A 25,195-nucleotide genomic window follows, 5' to 3' on the forward strand; every position below is an offset into this window, starting at 1 on the left:
AGCACAGTCCCAATTTTTTTTCACTCAGATTTCAAGGATATTTGGACACTTGCACCTTTAGACGTAATATTAACCAAGTGTACTGTTAGCTTTTTTCTGCCTGGTGTTCAGGCTCCATACTATAATGTCTCAGGAGGTGGAAGAGGCCAGCAGGTGTCCCGTTGGAGGGATGCTGCATGCTGAGGTTTGCTGGGAGCTCAGCTTCTCTTTGGGAGCCAGGCTGTAAGGAGTGGATTGGGGCTGGCTCCAATCTCTGTGTGCTCACTTCTGTCTTCAGCCTCAGAAAAGATCCTTATGGCAACTCTTAGCTCAGAAACTGGGCTGTATGAGAGAGAAAAATGATAAATCTGGGCAGGGAATATGCTATTGCTTCTTCCTATTCAGCTACAAACTATATTTTAGACTTCTTTTCTGTTAATTTTTTTTCTCCAGTTTTGTCCCACTAGAGAAGTGTCAGGGTAAAGGAATATACACTTTTCTTGTGTTTAAACGAGTGCTACAATGTTTCCTGTCTCACAACAGAGATTTCAAGACAGTTAAAAATTGCTTGGCTGTTTTCTTGTCAAATCCAAGCTTTGTGGGTCTTTAAATATCTGTAGTTTAGTGACTTGAAAGGTGTTTTGTTTTCTAAAGAAATTGCCTTCTGTCATTGTAAATGCTTGGTTACAAAACATTTTCACTTTGGGGAAGGTAACAGATGAAACATCTGCTTCTGTAACTGTGCATGATGAATTCCTTGGCTATTTCTTATGTATGGTGCTCTGAAACTACCCCTGCCAAAGGATATAGCTCAGTAACATCTCCTCGCGCAGCACGACTTGCTGTGCACATCCATACCCATTTATCTGCAGGAGGGGAAGAAGCATGCAAGGGAAAATATTACCATTTCCCTGCAGTGATCTGAATACCCGTCTTTCTCCAAGCACCGTATTTATAGGCAGGTATTTTGCCTGTGTAGGCAACCACGCTGTCCCATGGGCAGTGGGGACCTTGTGTTACTGTTTAGGAGTATTTTGGACGTGCAGAAAATGGGTGGCCAGTCCACAGCGTCACAGCAGCGCTTCCTTCACCCCTTTTGCTTACAAGCCGGGACAACGTGTCCCTAACATGAGGTGCGTATGTGGGAGGGAAAGCAATATGCTTGAGCAAACAGGGTTACTCATAAGGATGATGACTCGGGGGCAGAGAGGTACGATGTAGTAGACGAAGGGTATGTCAGCATCCTTGGCACCCTTGTTTGTATGCCCAGCATGTGCCATGACACATACATACTCCTCCTCGCTGTAGTCAACACTAAGCTATGGCTCTGCTAATTGCATTCTGGTGAAGAGCCAGGTAGAAACTTCTCTCTTGATGTGCTGCTTTAGGTATTACCCGGAAAAGCCCACGAACACCGCTCTCAGATCTCCAGGGAGTCAATACCATCAACGAGAGGACCCAGCGGTAAGTCTCTTGCTTTTACATTGCCACGGCATGGAAATGTCAGATGGGGGAGCACTATCGGTTGTTACAAATGACTGTATTAATGTTTCTCCCAGCATGCTTATTAATTTTGTCTTCTCTTCATTCTCGTGCTGCCATGTGGTCGTATCAAAATATCTTTATGTGACTTAACAGCAGGCACAGAAAGCAACTTTCCTCAGTCACAAGGCAGAAGTTGTAGGGGGTCTGATGTACGAGGTGGTAAGAAGCATGCAAAAAAAAAATGCGCCAATATCAAGGAAAAAATAATTAGTTTACTGAGCATCTTGATTGCTTGGAGCTGCAGACATCCAGGTCTGCCTTCATGGCTGCTCTGAGTTTCATGAGAAGAACAGAACAAGTCCAGAGGATGCTCACCAAACACCATGGTGCCTGCATCTCAGTGTATTGTGTCTTTTGTGTGTGTGTGACACAAAATATCCTCCAAATATCTTATGAAATCTCTGGTTTAGTTACTTTAATGTCAAATGGCCAAGATAGAAATTACAGAAAAGCAAGAATATCTAGGGGAACAAAAGGGCCTTTTATTGTCTGTTTTTGTTTGTCTGTTTTGTTGAACACATGCCCTCAGAATTTCCCTGAATTTCTTCCCTTTGAGAGAGGTGGTATGAGCATACTGCTGATCATGCACGGCACCCTGCTGAAGGAGCACTGAATATTCTCAAACCACTACAAGTTGGCTTATTTTGTGGCCAAAGAGGATGCTATTTCTGTGAAGTTGTTACCTAAAAGGATCGAGCCATTCAGACAGGAACGTCTTGCTGCAGAGTAACACCTTTTCTACAGGGAGCAAGGCAGGCTGGTAGAGGATGTGCAGCTGTAAAGTTGATACGTGATCCTTTAGGAATTCAATCCATCTCTGCAAATTTGTGACACTTCATGGCTTTGTGCAGAAATCCTGCTTTCGAAAACAATCTCATCCTCTGGTGGAAAGGAGATTACTACCTTGTCTTTCCTTATGCCAGTCTTTCCCACCTCTCCTTTTGTTTTTCCTGCTGCTACAGCTCTGATCTGTTGGGTTACATAGAGCAGGTGTATGGCAGCATTTGAAGCAGAGAAGGTTGTTGTCTCCAGAAATGATGGTTCTCTCTTTCTAGCTTCTCTGGTTGCACAGGTTTCCCTAAATGTGATGTAACGTGAAACTTTGTCGCTGTGAAGATCTTGGGTAGATAAGAGGCGTTCTGCAGTTTCTCTAGCTGCAATCTCGCAGCAGTCTGAAGGAGGATGCTTATTGGAAGAAAGCCTTCAGATGTGATGTTGGTGCTTGGATCACGTCTCTGAAGTAAGACAGGGCTTTTCAGGTTGTACAGCTCCAACTTCAGGGCCTGTCAGCGTGGCAGTATTTTCATAGCCCAAAACATTTTAATTATCTGGAGCTGTTGATAGCACATCTTGTAAAGGCAGGGGAACTCCTACTGTCCCAGGGAACAAGGAGGATGTATTTGTTTACTACTCACTGTGGAGTTCAGTCTGTGGTCAGCTGTATTTATTTGGCTTAAAACAAGCCAGCACAGCCCACAAGTTCCCTTGAACAGCCAGGATCAAGGGTAGCAACTGCTGTGCCTTCCGTGTCTTCCTTCCTTCATCCTCAGCAGTTGTATCCTAACAATAGTCAGGACAGACATTTATTCCTTTGACAGACACGTTTGCAGTGACCGGCAGAAAATGTATTTTTAAGGGCGTTGTAATGCCTATGTTTCTCCCGGTGAGATGGTTCAGCAGTATGGGCCATAATCTTGGCATCCTTGGGTGATGCAGCCTTGGGCATCAGGAGTGACCAGTCCCCAGTCATCATCTGTGCCCTTTCCATCTGAAAGTGCAAACCAGAGTGTGATGTGTCAAGATATCTTTAAAATCCAGAATGGGCTTTTGGAGTAGGCACGTGACTTTAATACCTTTTATTGTGGGTAATTTTGATCTGAAGAGGTGCAAATTACACTTTGTAAATGTAGGTTTTTTGTTTAAATTGCACTTGTCAGGAAAGAGGGGCTAACTACAGAGATAAAGGTAACACCTATAGAAAAGAGATTTACTTTAACAGCCCTGCTGATTGATTAGCCCTCATTTCAGAAGTGCAGAGTTGTAGCTTCCTAATACTTCCCAACAGATAAGCAGGTGAGTGATTTACAGAGCTAAATTAAGCAGAGGAGTCCTCTTTTAAAGCCGTCTCATTATCATGTGGTGGCTGATAAGTCTGCCTTGTACATCCAACCCACAGGATAGCCCCGGGCTCTCGTCTAAAAGCAAATTTCAGGCATGACATCATGCAGGAAGTCATGGGGAGGGCTTAGCGAGCCTTGCTCTCTCTTCTGATCTCCTTGGAAGAAAGTGGCCGTGTGGTTCACACATGCTGGGATGGCAATGGGAGGAAACCAGGCTTCAGCAAAGCATCGGGGAGCCAGCATGCCTTGGAAGTGCCTCCAACGGCCACCGAGTAATGAAAGCCATGCCATCGCTAACCAGAAGTGCTTGGGCTGTCTGTTTTTGTGCAACAGAAGCCGTTTTAAGTTCCTTGATGTCTGCACAGCGTGTGGGGAGGCAGGTGTTGATCAGTCCACCTTGAAACAGTTGGTTCTGCCCGGTGAGATGATTGCCTTCCCAAGCACCGAGACAGCTGCGCTGGTCACTGTGTGCATGTATTCATTCCAAAGTGTCCATAATAAAGAGGGTTGTTCTCTCCTCTGTTTTTTTTTAACTTCATGGAAATTCCTAGGGTTTTATTTTTTTAGCCTCATTCAGAGTCTGTATAACCGCGGCCTGTCTTAAGCTAGAGAGTACGTTATGGTTGGCCAAATTAATCACAGGTTGTAGATCCCAAAAGTGGCCATTGAGGTTTAGGGGAACTGGTCAACTGGTGATGTTTTTCCCCTGCAAGCGGGAAGCTTTGGGGACCTTAGTTGTGAAGGTAAAGAAGGTGGCCTGGAGACATCGCTTGGTCATTAAAGCTTCTTACTGGCCTTCCTTGCATTGAATGGGACGCTTAAAAAAAAAAAAAGCAGATCCTTGAGTGCTCCGTAAAAGGTTTGCTTTGCTGTGATTCATCCTTTCTTTTAATAGCAGTACATGTCAAAATAAAGATTTAATGGAACTAGGAAGGAATTTCAAAAGCACTGCGGCAAGGTAATAAGGGGACTTGAACTTTAATATTATGTTGCTCCGAGGATCTGGCTATAGGCTTTGAGCTGGCTGAATTAACAACTTTACCTGCTTAATTTCTTCTTTCCATGTGGCACTTGATGATATTTCCCCTTCCTTCAAAACAAGTCTTGAAGGCAAATAACTGCTTCATTGCTAGACCTCAGAAGTGATGCCCGAGACCCCATTTAAATCACCATGTCCATCAGCATCTTCATAACCAGAAAACTGAGGCTGCATTACTAGTGTCCTCCGTGTGCTGGGTCTCTTCCTATTCCTGTATCTCCAGGGGTCTTGCAGACCCCACATTCCTCCTTAGACCAGCTTACAGCATTATTTCATGTGGCGGTTTCTGCAAGGCTGGTACAGAATTACAAAAACAAACAAAGTATTGCAGCCGAGGGAGAGGCTTTGTGTAACCCCAGGCACTGGAGGGAGGCTCCTCTTGGCCTCCGCAACCCTGGAAGTTATTTTCCTTGACATGAAGCTTTGTCAAGGCTTTCCCTTCCTCCAAGGGAGGAAATTGGTTCCTCTCACCATCCCCTTCAGTCCTGCTGCGAGCCAGGGCTGCCAGGGGAGCGTTCCTGGGTACCAGCATGTCTCAGCTCCACGGCAGAGAGGAACGAACTGGGTGAGTGGGTGGCGTGATGGTTTCACAGTCAGGTACCACTGAGGGATTCCGGGCCGACCCCTCTGTCCTGCTGGGACTGACATCCTCAGCTTGTGGAGAACAATTAGTTTACTGCAAATGCTATTTTCTTTTTCTTTTAATAGTGAAAGTACCGCATGAATTAGAAAAGACAGGGTCAGCAGCAGCAGCATTTAAAGTAGTGAATGCTATTAATGACAGCAAGGCTGCTAAGCAGAGGTCATAGTCTCGTATTCTTCAGGCCACCGGAGTATCTGCAGAGCCAAGCATTCTGGCAGAGAGGACGGGAAGTTATCCTGTTGACAGATAGATCCTTTTATGAATACTTGAGTTTTGGAAAATGCTTAACTAGTCAGTCACTTCACATGCTGCGTCTGGCATCGCGACCTCATCATTTGGGAGTGAACAAATGGTGAAAAGAATAAATCGGTGACTGTCATTTTCTATTGTTGTTAATTTTATGATCTTCCACTTTAGAAAGCAGTGGTGGTTACTAAGTGAATGCTCTGAAAGCTTTTTTCTGTCCTAGAACCACCTTTTATATATATTCCTAAACCTGCATTGACTGCCCTGTTTGGCGTTTCAGGGATGCCTACGCGGTCGGCTGGAATGGCCGGATGGGGATGCGGCACAGCAGGCTCGCCAGTCCCAGCTCCTTCCTAGACAAAGATGGGATATTCGTGAACACAACCAACAGCAAGCTGCTGGAAAGAGCCCACGGCATTCTCATGTTAGTACAAAAGGAGTGGATTTTGGCTTTATTTCTAGAGTATAGTGAGTAGTATGGGTAATAAGAGGAATGTAAATAGCCAAAACAACAACAACAAAAAATTCAAGTTTCAAGTGGACTTGGACACAGTTGGGTCAGAGCGACCCTGGTATGTTTTATGCGTCTGATTTATTCATTTCTTATCGTCCATTTATAATGACAGACACAGGAAGGTGGTACGGGGAAGCAAGAGAAGGGATGAGTCTTGTCAAACCAGTCTAAAGAGATGACAGTGATGTTATGCAGTAACATTTTTTAACATGATATCAAAGTTTCCATTACAAATGAGATGTGGAAATGATGTTGATGAATCAGGCTACAGCCTCATCAGAAGTTTCAGAAAATATCACCAGGGTGCCTGGAGGTAACACGTGGCATGAGAAAGCAGGGTGGTCAGTTGTTCTGCGATGCCGCTCCCTGTTCTACCCAAATTACCAGTCAGCCCTTCGTTCCTGATGTAACAGTTTGCTTTAATTGAATGCCTTCCTCTCCAAGCTGTGGAGATAAATTTGGAAAACTAGTTTGCAGCTTGTGGAAGGAACCTCATTTCAGTGCAGGTTGTAGGAAGGAGTTTCTAAAGGGGATTTTGAAGGGCTTGTTTCAGAAACTTGTATTTTTCTGAATCTTCTGTTATTCCTTGTACTGTGTCACAGTAAAGAAAAAAGAAAAAAATTATTTCTAAATGGTAGAAGTTGAGCTGTCCTATTGTAATACCGCAATGGTAACCATACACGCTCTTCTGCAATTGCACACATGGATTAATTTGAGCCGTTTATTATCTCCCCAGGCGAAATAAGAACTTCAAAGCCAAACCCAGTCTCCCAAAGGTGAGAGAGAAGCGACGTTTTGACCTTGCCAGTCCCTGGGTTAAGGCTGTAGGTACAGTGTTGAGATGCTTATGTGTGTGTAAGGAAGGTGGCTGTGGCTGCTTTCAGGACCATCGTCATCTCCGCTCTGTTTTGCTCTGTTCAGAATTCTTTAATTTCTGTAACACTGAAGGATTTCTGATTTCTGCTGGGATAGGACTGTGTGAGCACTCACACCCTCCTTTCTCTGACCTGCTCAGGCTCCTTTTTTCCTCCTCCTGAGGGAGGAGTATGTACATGCTGGGGAAATTTGATAATTAAATCTCTAAAATGAGCAAGTAGGTTATGCAAGATGGCTGGTACCTGATAGACAAAGTTGTTTCCGTGAGGCCTACCCAGTTTTGTCTGAAAAAAATCTCAAAATTTCCACCCTACCCTACAGCATGGCTGCATGCTGTGTGTGGCTTACAGTCCCCGTAATCTTTTAATAGCTTGTCTAATTCTCAGGTTCCCTCCACTTTGGCTGCATTTACTGTATTGTAAGACAAGAGATGCTGAGAAACCTGTTTTAACTGGAAGAGTAATGGTTTTTGTGGTCACTGCCTGGCTTCTGATAAGGATTTTATTTGCAGAGGGCTCAGGATAATGGCAGAATGAAGCAGGCTACAGCTTCAAGCAGGACTAATATGTGCCCAAAACTTCTCTCTTGCCCATTACTAAATGATCTCTGGATAAAAAGAGCGCTCGGCACAAATTGCCCTGGCAGGCTTGGTGCAGCCCAGACCAGAGCATCCTCGTACTAAGACCCATGTAACTTCTACGCAGGCAGATATGCTACTTACTCCTTTGATTGACATTACAGATTGTGCAGTTATGAAATAGTTTTCAGTCCACCTCAGTCTTCTGTTAGCCCAAAGCACTGACTCTGGCTGCCCTTTGTTCTCAGTTTTGATTTCTGCCTCTCCAAAAGGACGAGAAGGAACAAAATTTAGTTTTATTTTCCTACATGCAGATTGCACCACGAGAGACACAGAAGCAGTTAATAAATGAACTCTTCATTAATAGTAAATGAATTGGGTGTGATGAAGCAACTGTTTCATAGCAGTTACAAGGAAGGAGGTTTTCAGTAGGTTTTGTGGGCTGATGCCTTCATGGTTCTGGCTCACTCAAGTGAACTTCTCCGCTAGTTCTTGCACAATGTGCATTTCAAGCAAGCCCAGTCCTCCTGTGGACTTTCTCATACCCCCCCACTTATTCAAAGAGGAGATACTTGTGCCCTGCTGGCAAGCACATGGTTTCCATCCATGGTTTCCTGTTCACAGGAATGAAGCCCCTGGGCTTGCTAATTATGGCTGATGGCTTATTTTCTATATGCGTGTGATGAATTATTTGCAGTGGCCACAATTCAAGACTGTTGTTAACATGCCGTGAAAATAATCAACAAAGGGTCAGCTTTCCAGCGATGTATTTATGTTTGTCTGCAACTGCACGTTAGTGGGTCGGAAAGCCAAAATTCACATGGTCAAAAATGCCCTTGGCAAGTCCTCGGAGGCCAAATAGAGCAGGCGTTTTCAGCTGTTCCTTGATCTTGATGTTTTTCATTGAGATGAAATAGGATAGGGTGGTTACCCTAAGGAAGCCCTGCAGAGGGTATGAAGGGGGGCATAGCATGGCAGTAAGACCTAGTTTTATTTATAAAGAACAAACTAAGCCCCTCTCTTCTGCAGCACCTGCTGGACGTGAAATCTCTGAAGCACCTGACCAACCTAACGCTGCATGACCGCATTACAAAATCCCTTCTCCACCTCCATAAGAAGAAGAAACCACCCAGCATCAGTGCCCAGTTCCAGGTAATGCAGCACCCTGTGCGGTTTTGAATAATAGGCAGATACCTGCTCTGGCTCCCCACAGGAGCGCTTGCAGGCACAGTGCAGTCCCATCTTCACCACTATTTGTTTAGGACATTAATTCAGCTAAAGATGGGGTTTGGGGAAGCTGGGATGGAGTGCAGCGCCTTGCATTTGTCCAAATGATGGAAATCAAGAGAAGCAAGTTATGGCAGGTGTCGTGATGAGCAGGGGGGTGATGTGCCAAGACAGCATTGGTGAGACGTGAGGATGAGCTGCAGAACAGAATTTCATCTGCTGCAGAAGGTGGCTGGGAGAAAGGCAGTCACATCTGTGTAAAATCAGTGGGCAAAGCAGCAGGGAAAGCATTGTGTTGGGGTGGATTGATTCTGGTCTGCTTCATGTCTGTGATTTTTTAAGTGCCCTTGTAGTGAAATACCTGACCAAACTGATGCATGTAGCATGTAGCTCTGTGTGCTCGCATGCCCTCTTCTCTGGTGCCTTGCTCTCAAGGCAATCACATCGTGGTGTTTGCTCTGCTGTATCTAGAAATCTAGTAAAAATCTGCAATGACATTTTAAAGTGTTCTTTTACTTGCATTCAGCATCTGAAATTCAATCTGCTTTCAAGTCAGCCAGAACGTGAATTTTAATAGGTGCAGAAAGGTCAAAATATTGCTGCATTATCTCAAGGCACGCAGAGGAATTCAGAGGAGGGATCAATACAGCATTTGTTGTGTTGGCAGTGCTGTGCGCCAGCCAGCCTTCACTGGGAATAGCTGCAGCTAAAATAATTCTCAGAAATGTGCATCAGGGCTTGGAAATTGGTACAAGACACATGCACGAGCATGTGGTAATATTAGAAAGCAGCATTTCATTTAAAAATCATTTTCTAAGGAAGTCTGGCTTGTTTTTCTACTTTTTTTTTTCTTTTTGAGAAGTGAGTCATTTTTAGAAAGTCTCCATGCATAGATCTGGGTAAGATTAAGTAATTTAATATATATATATATGTATGTATATATAATATGCAGAATGCACATCTGTATATATATATATTAAGCTTAGTCTAGTCTAATGGTATGCTGGTTAAAATAAATGTCTGCAGAGTTTAAGTCATACATAATTAATACATACATGGGGGGGCTGAAGTGAGGATGTCTTCCTGAAACCCATTCATTGTTCCAAGGAAATGTGGAAAAGCACCAGGGTGTAGGATTGAGATTCCTATATATTTTCCAGCACATAAAAATTACAGAGCTCTGAACACCATGAAGATTCCCCCTTTCTCCTGTGCAGCAAAGCAGAGCCTTCAAATAGCAAATATGCTTTCTGACATTCCCCAGCAGTGACTTGACAACGTAGGAGCTGTGCCTACAACACATCCTCTTTTATTTAAATGAATGAAACCATATTTAAGTCGGAGGCAGTGTGCTGGCTTCTGGTGTTACTGCCTGCTTCTCCTTTTAGAAAAATGCCGGGCGCTCCAGCCCTAATTTCATTTAACACTCGTAAGGGAGAAGTATTTTCTCTAGAGACCAGCCTGGTGCAAGCCTGCCACATAGCTTTTTATCAAGAGCACGCTAATAAAATTGCAGAGCATGCAACTGGGTCACAGACAGGAAATACAAATGTTTCCTATCATGGGGTTTTTGTTTTGTTTTGTTTTTCAGATAAATGCTGCCTTGTGGCTAATGCCTGGACAGGGAGCTTGCAGCTGCGCTGTCTCGTATTGATTTTAACCATGCCTTAAGTTACGCTGCTCTATAGGCAAAATAGCTCTGAGTCATTGCTGCCTGTATTTAGTGGACACTGATGGCTTTCTTGGTAAAAAAACTAAACGGAAGGACAGGGATTTGTACAGGCTTCCCTGTTACCCGGCTTTCAGGTGTTTTTCCCTGGCAAAAGGAGGCTGCCCTTGCTTGCGCAGGGTGATGCAGAAATGACGAATCGCACCCTGCGAGGCTGAGAGCCAGGGAGGTTTTGCAGACAGCGGACAAAGGAGCGGGGCAGGGAGTTAATCCGTGGACCCCGCCTGTGCCTAACGGATTCCCGATGCTCCCAATGCTCGGGGCAGGCCAGATGGCGGCAGGGGGCATGCGGCGGGGGGACCATCTGCCACGCACGATGCGGCGGTAGCTGCCGATGGGACGGAAACACCGCGCTCTGCTGCAATTCCCAGCACCACCCATGTACGTCGCTGCTGGTTATTTCTTAATAGAATTTTTTTTTTCCAATCTACCTTCAGCAAGACACCCAGAGGCAGAAATCCGGGAACGCGCCCACCCGCTGAGGTCTGCGGCATCGCAGCCTCCCTGGAATGGGAGCGAGGGGGCTGTTTGGTGTTTGGCATAACCAGGGGCTCAGCTGCACCACACGTGTGTGCTTCACCAGTTCCTCTTCCCCAGATGCTGCATGCAGATAAACATTTATTAACATGAAAGGCTTCCCATAAGGGTGGCTTTAAAATGATCAGAAGTAGAATAAAAGGCTTTCTGCAAGCCAGTCTTTAGACAACATGCATCTTGCTAATATTATGCACTTGTGCACACAGGTTTATGACCATGTATATTCATAAATTTGTAGCTGCATATAGTAAATACACAACAGAATACCCTTTAAATAACTGAGTTTTAGACGCTATTAAAATCGGGTCATTGCTGTGAGTAATCAACTCCGGAGCACGTTATTAATACCACATCAGTAAAGTGCTCTGCAATTAGAGACATCCAAAGCGTTTACAGGGCACATAAAAAAAATAAAATGCAGAATGCAGTCAAGGAGTTGGTCCAGCCGCAGAATGACTCAGTGACTGTGTGTGCTCTGATCTAAGGCGGTCAATGTGTTGTTATTTCAGAGAGCTTGTGCTTTGTTGCGTTTTTATAAGTCGGAGGCATAACTTGGGATGACATCCCACTGAAGGGGTTGTATGTAGCAGTGATGCCAATACCAATTCACTTTCATGGTCTACGCTTTTAATAATTGCACAGAAATTAAGGGAAATGAAAATGCCATGAAATCTCAGTGTCAAAAATGGGAAGCTGGCAAAACCTTGATTCTTGGTGATCACAGCTGTATTTTTCAGCAGACAAGTATGGCCAGGAATATGCCAGCTTTGAAACTACTTTCATGTCAAAGCAGCCTATGCAGTTTTTAGGGTTTGCAACTTTAAAAATCGTTGTAAATCCAGTTATTTGACAGAATACGAGTTCAATCAGGAAGAACGGGGCAGGCAAGCTCTAGAAAGCGGTTATTTTGGCAAGCAGTCAGGTTGACTTCCTGTTCCAGAACTATCATTAAGAGAATTTCTTTTAGGCCAGTAATGATGTTCTCGGAATTAAAAAGTGGAATAATTTTTGACAGCTGAAAATTCTCTTTGTCTTTTAAAGACATCAGCAACCATTGGGTACAAAAGGGTTAGGTCATTATCTTGGAGCACCCACTCAATACCTGTACGTGGCTTACTGGTGCGGAGCAGGAGGTGACTTTGGGATCCAGTGGCAGATTCAGAAATGTCAAACTGGGGGTCTCAAAATACATTTCTGCCCAGTGTACTGCTGTGAGTGCAATCCTGGTTTCTGCAGGAGCCCTGAACAAACAGGGTTGTATTTCCCTGTTGCTAATTTGTTGGGTACAAAGACAAAAGCAGCCAAGTTGTAGCACATCTGAGATGCTTGTTTCAGGGAACAATTTCCTATCTGCCTGGTTTACTCATCATTTGTTCAAAATCTTGTTTTCTGACATAAGTGCCTGGTTTTTCATTATTCTTTATGTTCCCTTCTCTGTTTCCCAACTGAAGATGTCTCCTCTATTGCAGGCATCGCTCAACAAGCTGATGGAGACTCTTGGCCAGGCAGAGCCTTATTTTGTCAAGTGCATTCGATCCAATGCTGAAAAGGTAAACCCTGACCTGTAAGATCAGTGCTGTGAAGGGTCTGATTGCAAAACCCACTCTCGGTGTTTGTTCGTGCGTAACTGATTCCTTCTGTCACTGTTTGGAGATAACAACCCAAACTTGTAATGTTTTGAGGTTTTGGAAACAGAGATCCTTCTGCAGCATAGCTACTGGGTTTGGAAGCAAATAGTGAAATGGACTAGAGTTGGTCTTTAGTTCCTGATCTCCTGTTTAAAATAATTTTTAAAATATTTTGTAAATGTGTAATTGAAAAAAAAAAAAGAAATGAAAGCTCAAAATCAAGTTGGATTTATAAGGTATTTGTACCTTAGTAATGGAAAGCATGGACATTATCGCTTGGGTGTAGGATCGCTCTTGATAAAGTGCACTGTCTTTTCTTGTAATAGAAACACCTAGATGAAATATCTTTAATAAACCAATCTGACTCCTCTGAAGCTTCTGCCACCTGTAATAGAAATTTACAGACTTGTGAATTCATTTGTGCCCCTACTGAACTCTAATGCTTTTTTTTTTTTTAATTATTTGTAAAAGCACATTTTTTTCAGAATAAGCCATGTTATTCAGGCTGATTCAGAGATAAAGCCAAATTCGAGAAATATGATGTAGAGACTCATTTATCTCATGGGATAAGGATCCTTAACTTAAAAACAAGGCTGTAGAAACATTTTTTTTTACATTAATCCTTTGGAGTCTTATCCAGATGTTTAAAAATACAAGGTGAAGCTTTATGCTGAGCAGATTGTTTCATTATGCACAATCTTACCTTACTCATTGGCTATGCCGTTGAGGGGATCTTTTTTATTCAGTTCAGCAGATCCATAAAACCTTTGCGGTAGCTTTCTGTCTAATTAGATGTTTGAAAGTCTCCATCTGATGGCTCTTCAGAAACACAGAGGATTCAACCCTGGTGGTATTAGTGTGGTTCCTGGAAACCCATATTCCCTCTCAACATCGTTGCCAACGTGCATATGATGCAGATGTGTTACATGTGCTGAAACCATTGACCCATTTGCATGTTTAGAAGTTTCACCAAGTGCTTGGAGTTCAAGGAAATATTGGCTGTAAATATTTTTCCCTTTTAGCTGCCCCTGCGGTTCAGCGATAGCCTGGTGCTCAGACAGCTGCGGTACACGGGCATGCTGGAGACTGTTCGGATTCGCCAGTCAGGATACAGCTGCAAGTACTCTTTCCAGGTTGGCTAAACATTTTCAGTCTTTCACCACTTTTATCATCACTATCACAGTTGTCTGAGTGTTGCTAGCTTGTAAGTATCTTTGTGTTTTACAAAGTAATGAATTTGTGGCTTGTGCAAGGCAGTGGATGTAATTGGATGACATTGGGAAGGGAGTAGTCATGGGCTGTTTTGCTACGCCTGAGTTATTGCAAGCTGCTCTAGAACAAAGGCTACAAGTCCTTCTGCAGATAACTTTATGGTTTTTGAACAAAAGCAGTATTTTTTTCGTAATGCATGCAGTATTTTTTCATAACGTATGCAAAATCACTTAGACAAATCTATATCCCTTCAGAGTGATAATGAGAAGTTCAGACTAATGATGGCTGATCCCTGTCTGAGCTGTAACAGGCCAGGTCAACAAAATGTAAGAGTTAAGATAGGGGTTCCTTTAGATCAATATTAAAAGCTTTATGAATGTTTTGTAGGAGACACCTCCTCAGTGTGACCCAGACAAGTGACAAAGTCCCTTCTCTTACGTTTAAGCCTACCGTTGGCCATTGAGCTGCTTTTCGGTGCTCGTTTCCTTTGTTTCTTTGGCAGCAGCATTCTCCCTGTTGTTTTGCCACTGGCTGCATCCCATCAGGAGGCTGATGGGGATCCTCTAAATCACTCAGGAGTTAGCCAGCTTCTCTTTTTTTTGCTTTTCCATATTTTTGCCAGCTTTTGTGCACATGTCAGTTCTTTCATGATTTGCTGTTGCTGATTTGTTTCCTGCTGGCAGCTGCTTTCAGCCAGATGTCATGTCCGTGCAGCAGCTGTTAAGAAAGGAGGACTGCTTAGGGTTTTTTTTTTTGCCATAAGAATGAATCCCAACCTTACTTGGGAGGATCGCTCGTCTGATACCTCTGCTCTCTGAGTCCTCACAGCAGCAACGATTGAAGCAACCTCTTCCTTGTGATGTATTGCAGATTCTGGTAACTCCCTTTTGTAGTGGCCATTCCTGAGAATTTGTAGCATTTTTGCTCAAAATGACCTCTGCAGATCGTGCAGTCTCTCCTCCCACACTGAAAGACATTTGAATGTTCCTGGGCCTCTGCTTTGATGTGTTTTCCATGCAATTTTGAACCACAAATGGAGGAAACTTGGTGTTTTCCAGTCCATAAAATGCTATCTGTCCTTCTGCTCCTTGACAGATCCTTTTTCATGTGCCCAGTGGAACAAATCCAAGTTACTTATGCAAAAATGTGACACAGCAGTACCTATCCCATTTAATCCAATCTTGGTATTTTTTTTTCTTCAGGATTTTGTGAACCATTTCCATGTCCTTCTGCCACAAGGAATCAGCCCGTCTAAGCACAATATCCATGATTTCTTCAGGAAAATAAAACTCAATCCAGACAATTACCAAGTTGGAAGAACCATGGTAAATGTTTATCTGTTTAAGATAAAGATATGCCTGCATTTGTGCACAGTTATATTAACATCTTCATATATGTTTTTAACTAATGAAACTATTTTTTATTCTGTTTGCAAGAAGCCAATGACTTAATTGATGCTTTGAATATTGTTAACACAAAATAGCGAGGAACATTGTTGTTTTCTTCTGACCAAGTCACTGTGGTCAGGTTATAACAAGGTAGCCTTTCAAACTCATCTGTGTGCAGACAAATGATTGTTGTTATCATTTTGTCTCCCCAGAGGGGAAGGCAAAGGCTTTGTAATTCATGACTGATGTGGTTTTTTTTCCAGGTTTTTGTGAAGGAGCGAGAGCGGCAGCTTCTGCAGGACCTGCTCCATCAGGAGGTACTGCGCAGGATCACACTGCTGCAGCGCTGGTTCCGCAGCATGCTCTGCAGGAGGCAGTTCCTGAGCTTAAGGCAAGCGGCAGTAATCATACAGGTAGGTGGTGGTGCCTAATTTCATCACAAATTACAGTCTGTAAGTCCTGTAGATACAGCTCTGGCTGTAGCTGGAGTATCTGAGGCATAAAATCAATTCCCCTCCCCTAGGAAGGAGCTTACCATCAGAGTTTGACTCCTAGAAGAGTGGTAATTCGGGCATGGGAGAGACAGAGCTGGAAAGCTTGCATAGAGGCAGGTGCTCTCCAGTTCCCAAATCATTCACGTTTCAAGGAGCTGCCTGCTGTGTTTGCAGAGATTCTGGCGTAGTTACCAGAGCCGAAAGCAAGGCGAACCATCCCCAGACCCCCTGGTACTCAGCAAAGCCGCAGTTGTGCTCCAGACCCACTGGCGAGGCTTCGTGGAGAGGCGGAGGTTTCTGCAGATGCAGTTTGCTGCTCACCTCATCCAGAGCTGCTGGCGGGAGCACTCGAAGCGGAGGCACGATGCAGCCACCAGCATCCAGGCAGCCTGGCGAGGGCACTGCGCAAAGCGGCTTTACAGAGTCAGCAGAAGAAAAATCATCAGTTTGCAAGCAGCATGCAGAGGATATCTAGCACGACAAAGGTAACGTTGATCTTAAAATAAATGAATAAAGAAAAGTAAAGAAGTGCTTTCTGATAGTGCCCAATGGGGAGAAGTATGGTCGATGTGAATTCTGGCACTGCTCAGACCACTGTGACTTACAGATGATGGTGTCCCTTCATAGCATCGTTGACACTGTCCTGACCTGCCCTGATCCTTCACTTGTCCACGCTTTCTAACAGAGGAGTTCAGTTAGCTGCACATCCTACTCTTAGAATAAGCAGAGCCTATTTCAGGTTAGAGCACGTAGGCAGTGGAAAGCCGAGGACATAAATACTTGCGAGTTGTTTTTTTTTCTTGGCAGCAGCACCAGTTTAAGTAGCCTATTTTTAACTCAGATTGGCTGCCAATCTGGTTGCTGCACTGTCTCACAGACAATCAGTCAGCAAGTGGGGTGAGGGCAGAAGCAGGGACAGGAGTTACTCGAGCTAGCTGCTGCGAGGAGAAAAACATTTGCAGCCATGCCTTGGCTCGCTGGCTGTAGGGCAGGTCTTGGTTCATTCTCAGGAAGCACTGCCTGTAAGGTGTGGAATGACTGACAAAGAATTGGGAGCTGGAAATAGCTCTTAGTGCAGGGTATGAGTGCCTGTTAGCTGTGCCAGAGGCATCCCAGGCATGATGGTGAAGATGAGGAAGCCAAGGTGATGCAATGTGTTACGGTTTCCTGGCTTACAAACTGTCTACACCAGGGATGAAGTCTGGAACTGCTGTCATTGGCACAGGAGAAGCTTTCAGGTGCGTTGGTGCAATTCTTGAGTAGCTGAGATTGCAAAAGAGAAGACTGAAAGTGCACTTGGTGCATTGACCATGAACTTGCATCATCTTGCACCTGACTGGCGAGGAGGATTTTTTGAGATGCTGATGGTGGTGAGATGATGGTGATGAGATGCCTCCAGTGTGGTGCCTTGGAACAATGTGAATGGGCATGGGGTTACAGTGTTTTGCTTTTCTGCTTTCTTGCAGGTTTAGAGCTTTGAAAGAGCAGAGGTTAAAAGAGATGCAGCTGGAGAATGGCCTGTCAATTAGCGAAGAGGATGGACTGGAGGCAGATGGTGCTTTGGAAATTAAGGGCTCCGACCCATCCAAGTGGGAGGATGGCTCATTTGAAGAGAGAGTGAGAGCTGTAGAGGAACATAAATCACTGATGGAGAATAATCGGGTGAATCATGTGGATCCACTGGACACTTCTGCAAATTTATTGTACAAAAGGCACGAGAGAGCCAGTAGCCAGAGTGGTATGGACACTGAAGAGGAAGTAATTGTGAGAGAGAGACCCAAGTCACTGGAGGATCTTAACCAGAAGAAAGTCGTTCGTGCAAAAAGGGAAAGCCGGAGAATGCGTGAGCTGGAACAGGCAAAATTCAGCTTGGAATTGCTTAAGGTCCGGTCCACCGGAGGGCTGTCGCCTTCAGAAGAGCGACGGTGGTCTACCGAGCTGGTATCAGAGGCACTTCATTCCCCTCAGGGAACCCCGGAGAGTGAAAGCTCTCAAGGGAGCTTAGAGATGTTAAGCTGTGAAGATACCCCAAGTAAACTCGTTTCCTTAGTTTTAGATGAGCAAGATGTGCAGTCATTTTCCCCTGAGACACAGGACTCCGTGCCTAGCAGTCCCCAGCCCCATCTGCAGGACAAGTCTTTCTGCACAGCTGATGTGAACAGCAATTTATCCAGTTGCAGAAGGATGCTTTCAGACTCTGAGCTGCCCGATAACCACACTGCAAAGGAGCATGTGGTCTGTGACCCCCAGAATTATCTATACAAGATGCATCCAAGAGAAACTTTCCTTTCTAGTAACCTACCTACTTTCTACATTCCACCACAGGACAACATGAAGGTAAAGCAGTCACTGGTGGAGAATAACTTGAGGAATAAAGCAGTGGAAAGAGAGGAGAAAACAGTTACGTTCTCAGAGATCAGGAAGGACTCTGAGCAAGACCAGGGCAAAGCCTTGGGAAGGGAGGAAGGAGAAAAGTCTTCTGCCAAGAGAGAGGAACGTGGGACAGCTGCTGCGACACAGACCCATTCTCCAGACTCCGTCATCAAGAGACTGGAGAAGCTCAATGTGGAGAAGGAAGAACGACAAAAGCAACTTCAGCTGCAAAATGAGAGGGAGATGATGGAGCAGATCCGTCAGCAGAAGGAAATTCTGGAGAGACAGCGCAAAGCCTTCGAGCAGCTTGAGAAGCAAGGCCGTGTGGAGGCTTTGCAGAGGGCTGAGCTGAGCAGAACGAAGGACCCCACTTTGAAACCATCCAAAAAAACAGACAGCCGGCCTCAGTCAGCCCTCATCCTGCACCCCCAGGGCACAACCACAGCTGGTACGCCAACCTCATCAGTGGACATCAAAGGTCTCACCGTTGGGAACAGGGGAGGCTCTCCAGCCCATGGTGCTGCCAAAGACAGACCTGTCAGCATGTTCATGGAGCGAAGGGAGGGTCAGGCGGGGACAGCGCTGGAGTCACGTTGCAGCTCCAGGCTGGCTCCGGACCCCAGGGATGTCCCGGGCAGCCCCTTCTCTAGGACAGAGCGCCTCCGGCAGCCCCGAGTGCCACACCAGGCCACCGAGGAGACAAGGGCAAGCACCATGTTCTTCACACCGAAAGATAATCCCTTTGGCCTCCAGTGAGTAAAAATATGATGGGCTTTCCTTGTAGGCCTTTGTTGGGTAAAACAGTCTCTGGCAGAATGTGGTTTCTGGAGATTGAAAAAAAACAACCCAACTATTGAAACAGACCAGTGTCAGGTTTTTTGATCTTAAAGCAGTGAGTGGGCAGAAATCAGGGGACAAAGAAAAAGAGCTTGAAATGCTATTTCTAAGTTTCCTGTGTGTTGGGCATTGGCATTATATAAGCCAGGGGAGATATTCATAGCTATTAGCAGGTGAAAGGTGTTAATAGCAAGAGAGAGTTGACACTTGTTTCATTTACTCTAAGTATGAACAGTGATACAGGTTTCGTTTGAAAGGTAAAAAAATTGAGAGGAAAAAAAAAAAAAAAACCAAAGCATTTTTGGGTGGCCAGAGCAGGAATGACTAGACAAGTCAGAATATTTCAGGATTTTTCTTGCTAATTGTAGAATTAAAATAATCAGCAAAGGTGATTATACTATTGCTGAGAAAAAGCAGCAACTGTCCAAAGGGAGTTTAGAATGTGGATGCACTTTGGCCAGTGTATCACTTGCATAAAAAGTTACACATGTAATGGGCTTAGCAGTCTTTAACAGTCAATAAAAATACTCCTTTGTCCCCGATAGAGTCAGCAGCATCCCATGAGCAGGAAGGCAGTGAAGGGCTTTATGGAGCCCTCACTCATGGGCATGGTAGAGTTTTGTTCAGAAATGATGGCAGAAAGAGTGAGCTGAGCAAAGAGCAAGTTAAATGGGAATGTTTTTGAATGCTGTGTTAGATGCAAAGTGAGGATGCTCTCCTTCTGAGCCAGTTTAGTTGAAATCTGCAGGAGGTCCTGGAGAATTGCTTTGAAAGTGAGTATTTGAGAACAGTTTTCTCCCCACGCTCCTTTCAGTTTCTTTTCCTGGCTTGTTCATGCACAGAACAAGCAAGAGGAAAAGGAAAAATACATCAAAAATCCTCATCTTTAGTTTGTCTGGAACTTAAAAATTTTAATGCTGCAACAGAGCAATCACATTTCAGAATACAGAACTGGAAAGATACCATCAGTAACCACCATGAAGGGTAGAGTGCAGCTCTGGCAAAAAGAAATTCATATCTTCTTGTCCTTTGGTATTAAGTCAAATCCCGAAGAATTTGAAGCAGTTCTGAAAACCTGTGACCTCAAACAGTGATTTCTTCTTGATTGCTCGGGCTGCATACTTCTGCGTTGCTGAGAGCTGGGCTGGCGCAGTGGGAAAGCTTTTAGAGAAAATGAAACGTCTCTGTTTTGTTGCCTTTCAGCAGGGAAGCAAGTCATCAATGCCTTCCCAAGGGTGAGCTAACTAGGAAGCCATTTAAGATGCCTGGGTCTGGCAGAGGGGAGGTAAGTTGCAGCTTTCTTATTTTCTCTTTTAATTGAAAAGGGGAAAAAAAATCCCAAACCTTTATTCTGCCAGCTTTCCCTCAAGTGCTTTGGAGAAGTATAAAGCACAAGGGTTGCACAGGGCTCTTGGGGATGGGGGGGATGTCACACTAAGGCAACTTTCACACCTTCTCTTTAAAAAAGCCCCCATAGCATTAGTGGGTAGCAGCACAGAATTGCTCTGGATGAAAAGGATCTTGCAGTCCTGATGGCAAACACTGTAATACGCAGTCTCGTCTTGTTTGCTTTAATGTCCATTTTAGTAACATCCATTATTGTCCTATTTTCTCCGTGCTGTCTTGGCTTTTGTTTTCCTGGTTGTTTTTGCACTACATGTAATAGTGTGTGTCCTCTGTGGAGTGCAGTGTTACTCAGCGATGTTGTAAGGCTGTACTTGAGCTACGCTATGATGCCAAACACTGGTAGAATCTCCTTTTGTAGAATCTCCTTTTATAGAATCTCCTTTTATTTTTAAAACCTTTTTTTGTTGTTGTTATGTTTTATCATTTGGTCAAGCAGGTTCCCAGACCGACCCATAAAAAGAAAGCCCGCATGGCGCGGACGCGCTCCGATTTCTTGACTAGAGGTACTTTTGCTGATGGGGAGGGGGATACGGAGGAAGATGATTACGATGGCAATTTTGAGTTCCTTCTCTCCTCTGACCAACCTCCTCATCCTGAGACAGGGCCTGCAGCCCGGCTCGGGCAGGCCTGTTACAGTGACTCCGAAATGGTAATTTTCCAACTTGTTGGGGCTGGAAAAAAAAGGGAGCAAGCAGATCTGCGGGAGCATTTCTTTGCTAACCTTAGCTGCACGGATCCTACACTGCTTCTTCTCCCACTCACATGGATGTTGTAGATGGGTAAACTCAGAGAACACAGCAGAAATGAGTACAAAACAGAAAGGGAAATTATTTGAATTTCTGTCAACCATGGGGATGTTTGCTGGCATGATTTGAGAGTAGCTTCCATGGTTTCCATAGGTTTTATGTAGCATTGCAACTCATTGCACAGCTACCTTGTTTGTTTTTTTAACTAGGATTTTTAACTAGGATTACCTCCATTACAAAGTCCCACTAGGATCCTTTGGCTCTAGCAAAATTATCTACAGAAATGCATAGAAAAGATCAAGGCAAACACTGGACAAAAAAGTAACAGAGAACAAAGAAAACAATATGAACCTTGCACCTCCTATAACTTTTAATTTGGTATCCTTACCTAGGGTATCTGATGATTATTCAGTCCTCAATTATTGGAGTAATACTGGCAGATATTGTCTTTGAGAAACAAAAACCTGTAAATTGGGCAATAAAACATAGCATGATTTTTAAAAAAAAGAGAAAAAGCATGTTAGTGGTTTTGTCAAGGAGAGATGGCAGCCTGGATAAGCTGTGTTCAGAAAACCATGAACTGAGAGGTTTCAGGAGTGGAAGAGGACAGTGACTTCCACCTCTCTCCCAGTTTTTCTGTGGCAGGAGGTGGCAGAGGTGTCCACGTAGATGTGCAGATAAACCCAAGGCAGTGTCTTGTGCCATAAGTGCTCACATTGCCACAGATCCAGCAAATATCTCGTGTGATCCTAAAATCTGCCTTTGCAAGAAAGGCAGATGGCTAAGGAGGGCTTTTCGTGACTTTTCTGTTAGCAGTTTTTATTATAAACAACACGTTTTTCCTCACTGGGAAGGGGCAGAGTTTCACAAATTCCCTGAATTTTTAAGGTTACTCATGATAAATTTTCAAGGGTTTTGAGCCAGGAATACTTCAAGTGCTGTCTGGCAGAAACATGATTGAAAGACGTGGCTCTTTGAACTGAACTCACTTGGCTGTGCTTTAGTTCATCTCCCTGTTTTTATAACAGGAAAGGGAGAATTTTACAGAGGAGTAATATCAGGACCAGCTTTTATTTTTTGTCCCCTATTTGATGACAAGTCAGCTTAAATAAACTTGCACATGAAAATGCAGTGCCTCCTATCCTGCACCTTTACATTCACTTGAGGCACGCATTTGAAGACACAATGAGAAAGAAAGTGTTCAACTTCCCTACACTAAAGAACCAAAGACTCTCCATTAAGATGGGAAAAAAATAGATAGGGAGGAACAGGAAGCCAAATCTGGAGGTGTAGGTCCAAAACCACGTGTGGACCTGTAGGAAAGCAGCGCTTGCCTGGAGTGTCCCTCTGTAAATGCTTGGTGCGTGCAGCCAGGAGCCTGAGGGAGCCTTGGCAAGAAGGCAACAAACTTTTCCTTGATTGATGCTAAATGCCAGCATTTTCATCTGGACTTCCTTCTGCCGCAGTCTTGCTGCCTGGTCGAATGGCACATGGACCTGGTCCCTGGAAATGCTGGAAGCAGCAGCTCAAAAGCGTGGCGAGAGTCCTGGGCTTTGCCATGCTGTGTTCCTGGAGGCTACCCTGTTACAAAGCCCTAGTTTTTTAGCCATAGAAGTCTTTTCCACTGGCAATCTCTGCTGAGACGCGAAAGATGCTGGGGTAATGCTTGGGAAACTCCATCCTTGGGAGGGACCTGGCTCATGCCACTCATTAGAGATGCTCCTGGGCCTCTGCTCACTTTGTTTAACAGCTCTCACTGCATGCAAGTAGTAGTAGGTGCCAACTGTACCGTCTATCCTCCTGTATCCCTCTTCTCTGCGCTCCATCTCTAGTTCTAACTGGTGGTCAGGCTTAGCCAGTGGTTTCGCCTTGACGCAACCCCTTGTGCGGTTGAGTTCTGCTTTCTAGCAAACGCTGCTTGTAAAGTTGTGTGCCCAGTGGTATCGTATGTCTGTATGTCTTGACCACATGTACAGTGTTTCCGTCTGTATTCTGTATTGCAGGTTTGAGACCAGCTCTTTGGCTTGTGGCTTCTTTGTGTCAGGATCGCCACACCCGTAGGGCAGAGCTCTTTAAAGCAGCAAAATCCAGCTGCTTATTCATATTTATTAGCAGAGCCTGCTCGGGTGTTGCAAATGATGAAGCAGCCTATAATAGGACAGTACTGGTGCATGTTGGTTTGGGTTCAAGTAGGTGAATGTGTGTGTAACCATATCCCTCATGTCTTGTGATGCTCACATGAAGATGCACCAGGGAGTTGCCACGCGCAGGCTGGTTGCCCTCCTAGTGAATAGTTTATTCATAAGGTTCCTGCCCCCAGCTACAACTTTCCAAAAAGCCTCTTTTGATGTGCTGCCCAGTGGCCGAGGGCTGCTGGATACACAACAGAGATCAAGTGTGACTTTGTGAAGTTAAGCATGTGATGAGACTCCAGCTGTGCTGGTGCGAACCCGGCTGTTTTACCCATTGGTTTCACGACCACTAAGTCAATGGTTGAGTGTCACCAGCTGGTACGTGCGGGGCCACCAGAGACTGATGCTCCTGACCTAAGTGCAGGGTAGCCCAGAGCATCTTCAGCCAGAGCTGAAGTCCAAGGTGCACCAGTATACAAGTTGGCTGCTTAAGGTACAGTTATCTGCAAAGAGCCAAGCTGTCTTTAAGGATAAAGGGCAAGGGCTTCCTGACGAGACCACGCCTTCAAAGGTTGCTTGAGTCTTTTGGCCAAGGATGTACCTGCCTTGCCGTGAGACAAGTACAAGTGGGAGGAATAGCTCCTGGCTGTGGTCAGTGCATATTAATACCACTTGTGTTTTGCACCTATGCCTGGAGAACTTCCCTCCAGCAGATAGAAAGAAAGCCTTGGTTAAAGAAACCGCACCAGAAATACCTTCCGCATATATTTCCCTTCAGCAGAGCCTCTTAGAGAGGGCCCTGGATAATGAAGCAGTGATATATTTTGCTTCAACCTCCGTACTAAAGCCATGAATTGACAAACAGCAGTCTGAGTATCTCTGTCATTTGTCACCAGCTGATCCCAAGCATCCCTGAAGAGCCAGCCATGGAAGAAGAGCTCTTGTCCTCAGCTGTTCAGAGGGAGCGTTGCACTTTAGGAAGCCCTTCAACACAGCACGTAGCACTGCTGCCTGCTGGGACAAGTCATCTCGCTTGGCCTCTTTCTAGCATGGGCAAGCAAAATAGAGGTTGTTCTTTCAGAGTTAAAAAAAAAAAAATTGGTCCCCTTTTGCTCTATGGGATGACTACAGACCCCCTGGATATTGCGGTTTGCATGCACATGGTGCTTTGTGGTGTTCCCTGCATGGAAGAGGGCTTGTCTTGGGAGCTGAGAAGGTTTCCCATCCAGCTGAGGACCTTGCCCTTCACAACTTCTTGGAGGAGTCCCTCAAACAGAAGGGTCTCATGCCAAAAATGCCTTCAGTCCTTCTTTCAAAGCCTGGAGAATTTGCAGTGGTAGCAGAAGAAACACTGATGTATAATAGATCAAAAATAGGGGCAGAGCAGGGAGAGATTGTAGTGGTAATGGCCAGAGGGTGACAGGGAGGTGAGGTCTGGTAGGAAGTCTCATCTCCCCACAAAGCCTGCCTTCAGAGAGAGGCATGCAGTCTCTGAGGCGTCTACATGGGATGAAAGTGAGTCCAAAGCCTTATCTTTAGTCTTAATGACGAGGCTGTACATCACTTGCATCCTGTCATATGCTCTGATGTCAGGGAGCATTTCTTCTCTACAGTTTTATTCCACGCTGGTAAAGACGAGGACCGTTTTCAGACCCTATCCATTAACATCCAGTGGGCAGTGATGTCCCTGCTGCGTTTTGCTTTACAAAAAGCCCTTTTCAACAGAATTTCACAGAGTTTTTTTCCCCTCTCTGCCCTGAAATGCGTCCCCTTATCTCTCAGACAAGCCAAGGCAATTCCAGGAAAACATGCCAAATTGCCTGCACAGAGCAATCACAATGTCCATTACTCCTCTATATTCAAGTACTTCATTGCTTGTATTATTTGGCATCCAGTTATTCCTTAGTTATTTAATTACCCCGAGTCATTTTAACTTTGGTCCTTGG

The 25,195-nt window shown here is 44.7% G+C and overlaps 1 protein-coding gene across 4 annotated transcripts in view; it reads left to right on the forward strand.

Annotated features, from left to right (window-relative positions):
- The window catches only part of MYO9A (myosin IXA), a 188,596-nt gene that overhangs the window by 142,172 nt on the left and 21,229 nt on the right, over window positions 1-25,195 (forward strand). For 2 of the 4 annotated variants that reach the window (XM_050712936.1, XM_050712938.1), the window contains 12 exons: window positions 1,368-1,443; window positions 5,853-5,996; window positions 6,823-6,862; window positions 8,569-8,691; window positions 12,502-12,582; window positions 13,683-13,793; window positions 15,075-15,197; window positions 15,524-15,673; window positions 15,929-16,239; window positions 17,221-18,879; window positions 20,168-20,249; window positions 20,808-21,020. In XM_050712936.1, coding sequence (XP_050568893.1) covers window positions 1,368-1,443; window positions 5,853-5,996; window positions 6,823-6,862; window positions 8,569-8,691; window positions 12,502-12,582; window positions 13,683-13,793; window positions 15,075-15,197; window positions 15,524-15,673; window positions 15,929-16,239; window positions 17,221-18,879; window positions 20,168-20,249; window positions 20,808-21,020 — 3,113 coding nt within the window. Of the gene's footprint in view, window positions 1-1,367; window positions 1,444-5,852; window positions 5,997-6,822; window positions 6,863-8,568; window positions 8,692-12,501; window positions 12,583-13,682; window positions 13,794-15,074; window positions 15,198-15,523; window positions 15,674-15,928; window positions 16,240-17,220; window positions 18,880-20,167; window positions 20,250-20,804; window positions 21,021-25,195 lie in introns of all 4 variants that reach the window. The other 2 variants (XM_050712940.1, XM_050712937.1) reach the window with 2 other exon arrangements.

Source organism: Cygnus atratus, chromosome 11 (genome assembly GCF_013377495.2).
Source record: "Cygnus atratus isolate AKBS03 ecotype Queensland, Australia chromosome 11, CAtr_DNAZoo_HiC_assembly, whole genome shotgun sequence".
In the NCBI taxonomy this organism is placed as follows: domain Eukaryota; kingdom Metazoa; phylum Chordata; class Aves; order Anseriformes; family Anatidae; genus Cygnus; species Cygnus atratus.